This window comes from Aptenodytes forsteri, unplaced genomic scaffold (genome assembly GCF_000699145.1).
Source record: "Aptenodytes forsteri isolate BGI_AS27 unplaced genomic scaffold, ASM69914v1 Scaffold62, whole genome shotgun sequence".
Taxonomy (NCBI): Eukaryota; Metazoa; Chordata; class Aves; order Sphenisciformes; family Spheniscidae; genus Aptenodytes; species Aptenodytes forsteri.
The window spans coordinates 2,228,923-2,232,264 of NW_008794595.1; the positions used below are offsets into that span (position 1 = coordinate 2,228,923).

The window sequence follows — 3,342 nt, forward strand, 5'->3', positions numbered from 1 at the left end:
GCCTTAGATGGTCTCGAACCTGCTGTTCTCCCACAGTGGGCGGCTCTTCATTCTCCCAGTCCCTGCCTTTGCCTTCTGTGGCTTGGGTGGTGAGGCTCAAGCACTTGCCGGTGATTAGGCCCTTCATGATTTGAAAACAAGTATCTGTCAGTTTACATGACAAACCTCTCGTTGAGCTAAAAACATTTAAATTCAATTTCCGCATACTCAGAGAGCAGAACTAACCAGTCTAGTCACACAAAAAGATCTAATCCTCTTTTTACTTGAGGTGAAGGTGGCTTTCTTTGCAGTGCTAAAAATCAAGAGGTATGTTTTTCAAAGGCACAAGATCTAAACAGTACTCCACAGGAGATTCCCTTTTGCTTCCCCACCTTACGTAAATGCTGACAGAGCCCATTTTAACCACTAGCTGCTAGTATTTTCTTTAAGTCAGTTCAAATACAGCACATTTTCAACGGGATATTCACAGAGCAAATCTTATGCGAAGGTGCTTCCCCCTGCCCAACAAAAGAGAGGCTTCTTGTTCTCCACCGCTGGGGACAGGGTTGCTCAGAGTAGGACTCTAGCTGAAAAGACCGTTTAGTAGCTGTGAGTGGCTAGAGATTACCGTGACGCAGCCATTCCCCCTATCTTCTCCAGGGGCCTGCAGGCCTCTAGAAGGAGGCTGTAACACCAACTAGCAACAATACCTGTCCGCTTTCTGTAGACTCCTCCTGGCTACCGATGCTCTCACAAAGGGAAGTCAAAGCCATGTCCACTCCCTTTATACCACCAGCAGCGTTGATGAAAAAGCCCGATCTTTTTGGATTAAGTACAATTAATCTTTAAGGCTTAAAAGCTTAACTATGTACTTGACAGGTAATGAGTATTAATGATTTTTTTTCTATGAATGGTTCCTTTTGAAATGGAGATGGTGAGATTGCTGCACAGCTCATGCATTTTACAGTTCTCCTGGATAGTTAACAATAAAAAGCAAGCGAAGAACAAGCAAACACAAGGCAGATCTAAGCATATTTTTTTTTTTACTGTGTTTTGTGTCATTAACTCCGAAGAAACCCTCACATTGTTTACAAGTTTAGAAAAATGGGCATTTTTAATACATTCCAAAATGCATTTGGGGAACTCTAGCTACCTGATACTTAAGAAAGTGTAATAGAATTTTACATTCTTTCACATATATAGCACTGCACCACGAACAATGATAGTGACATTCATTATCTTCAAATTATTTCCTTTCATCAGCTTCCTTCTCCTCCTCTAAGTTAAAATAAAAGGACTTGTCATAGCCCATGAGATGGTTATAATCCTGAGGATTCGGGAAAAGCGTCGGATTAACAAGCATTGATTTCGTTTTAGCGTAAAATGTTGTAAACATCTTGGTGATGTCTGGAATCTTTACATCTTTCTGATGGAAAACAGTCGCTTTTTCTGTCAAGATCGCATTGTATGTAATGGCTGTATACGTGTCCATTTCATCCTTATAATAGAGTCGAATCACATAGCCTTTTGTAAGGACATGCAAAGTAACCGGTGTTACAAATGTAAAAAACCCAATCAACCCATAAAAGGCAGCTTGTATAAACAGGCTTTCAAATCCAATACCAGTTTTGAGAATGATGTAGGGCATCATGAACAGGTTGAATATGCTGGTGGAGTAAGAGAAAAACCTCACACCTACACAAAACAAAACAAAGATTAATACTTATGAGTAAAATTATCTCTATAATTACATATGTTCTGCTACTATATATTGACGGCATTACTTGAACAGCTGAAGTTACTGAAAATCCACTTTTTTTTTTTTTAAGCTCACAAAGAAACCACTGAAAGTTCAAGCCTGTCTTCTTGCCACTGTTCTGATTTGTTTAAATGTTCATGTTGGGTTTATCAAAGCTGGTAGCTGGCTCTATTTCTATGATGAAGTCAGCTACTAGCTATTACGCACACCTATGAAGTTTTCACTTCACAGATAGGAAACTGATTTCAAAAGAAACTTGACTCCAGTCATGGACACGCATAATGGTAATCATCACAGATATGACTGGGAATTTCTCTCTTCATCAACAACTAATGTTGACGTTCAGGGTACAGTACAAAGAAACTTGCTTGGTCCCCCACCACACGTAATTTGAAAAACCTAGGTTATTCAGTATTAACAAGTACTCCAGAGCCATCTTGTGTACAGCTGTGGATCACCCACAGTCCTTAAGCCACCATGAGAACCAGTAGTCTAAGATGCTGTGATAATTAAGTATGTTAAGGCATACTTCCTCCTTCTTTAAGACACATTTCAAAAATGCGTATCAGAAAACATCCAATGGATTACTTTTCACTGGGTCTTTGTAACATTACCTGGTCAAAGAAAGATCAACAAAGTCTCATTGCAGATAGTGCATTTCATCATAGTATCTGTCTACTTCAGAAACATTTCAGTAACATTTGAAAGCATACAGAATGTAAATTGCGGTTACAGCTAGTCTTTGTCTGCTACTGGGTTGGATAATGCACTCCAAAGGCTGCAAGAGAAACAGAAGCAGGCTGAGCGGTTAGAGATGCACAGCACCTACAGAACTCCCTGCAGACCTATGTGTGGAAGCAGAAACCAAGCACCACCACCGCATTTTTTTTTGCTGTACAGAGGATCCAGGTGTTAGCAGAGGTAGAAAGGAGAACATTCTCTTTTACAATGTTGCACTTTAAAGTTATTAACCACTGTTAAATAAAAAAAACAAAACAAAACAAATCACTTCAAGTCACATACCTAACACTGCCTTTGCCAAATTTCCTTTATAAACTAATCTTCCATGTTCTGGGTGTTCATGAGGGGAGGATGTGCTGAGGCTGCGAACAGCCACTCCTTGAAAAGATGCAACCTGAAAGATGAACGCAGGACATGGCCAAGCATCATCAGTACCAATCTATACTTTATACATCTATATATACACACACACACATATATATACATACATGTGTACATACACGAAGTTTCTCCTTGCCCTGAACCTATTCCCAGCATCTTAAATTAGGGATTAAAGTTAGGTTATACTACGAAGCACGCCACAAACAAACTCCAACTACTGTATTGCTCGACTGCTTCAGTAATCTTCCGTTTAGATATCCCAAATTCGCATTCAATATTTGCAACCCCACTGACGAATATTAAGCTTGCAATCATTTTACACCCGGCTCTGCAGGGAGACATTCACAGCCTCCGCGCTTGCCAGGTCTCCGTTTGATCTCGGGCATGCCCTGAGGGGAACCTCAGTTCCCTCCTTAGACTCCCATTTTTCGCAAGAAAAAGCCGCGAATCCGAGGACTGCCGCCCTGCCCCCGGCCAGCTCC

The 3,342-nt window shown here is 40.7% G+C and overlaps 1 protein-coding gene across 1 annotated transcript; it reads right to left on the bottom strand.

Annotated features, from left to right (window-relative positions):
• Positions 1-413: 413 nt before the first annotated feature.
• TMEM70 (transmembrane protein 70) lies at positions 414-3,246 on the bottom strand. Its single transcript, XM_009272662.1, has 3 exons — positions 3,181-3,246; positions 2,762-2,873; positions 414-1,674 (listed from the first exon to the last, which is right to left on the bottom strand). The coding sequence occupies exons 1-3, from the start codon at positions 3,244-3,246 to the stop codon at positions 1,226-1,228; spliced, it is 627 nt and encodes a 208-aa protein (XP_009270937.1). The 3' UTR covers positions 414-1,225.
• Positions 3,247-3,342: the final 96 nt, after the last annotated feature.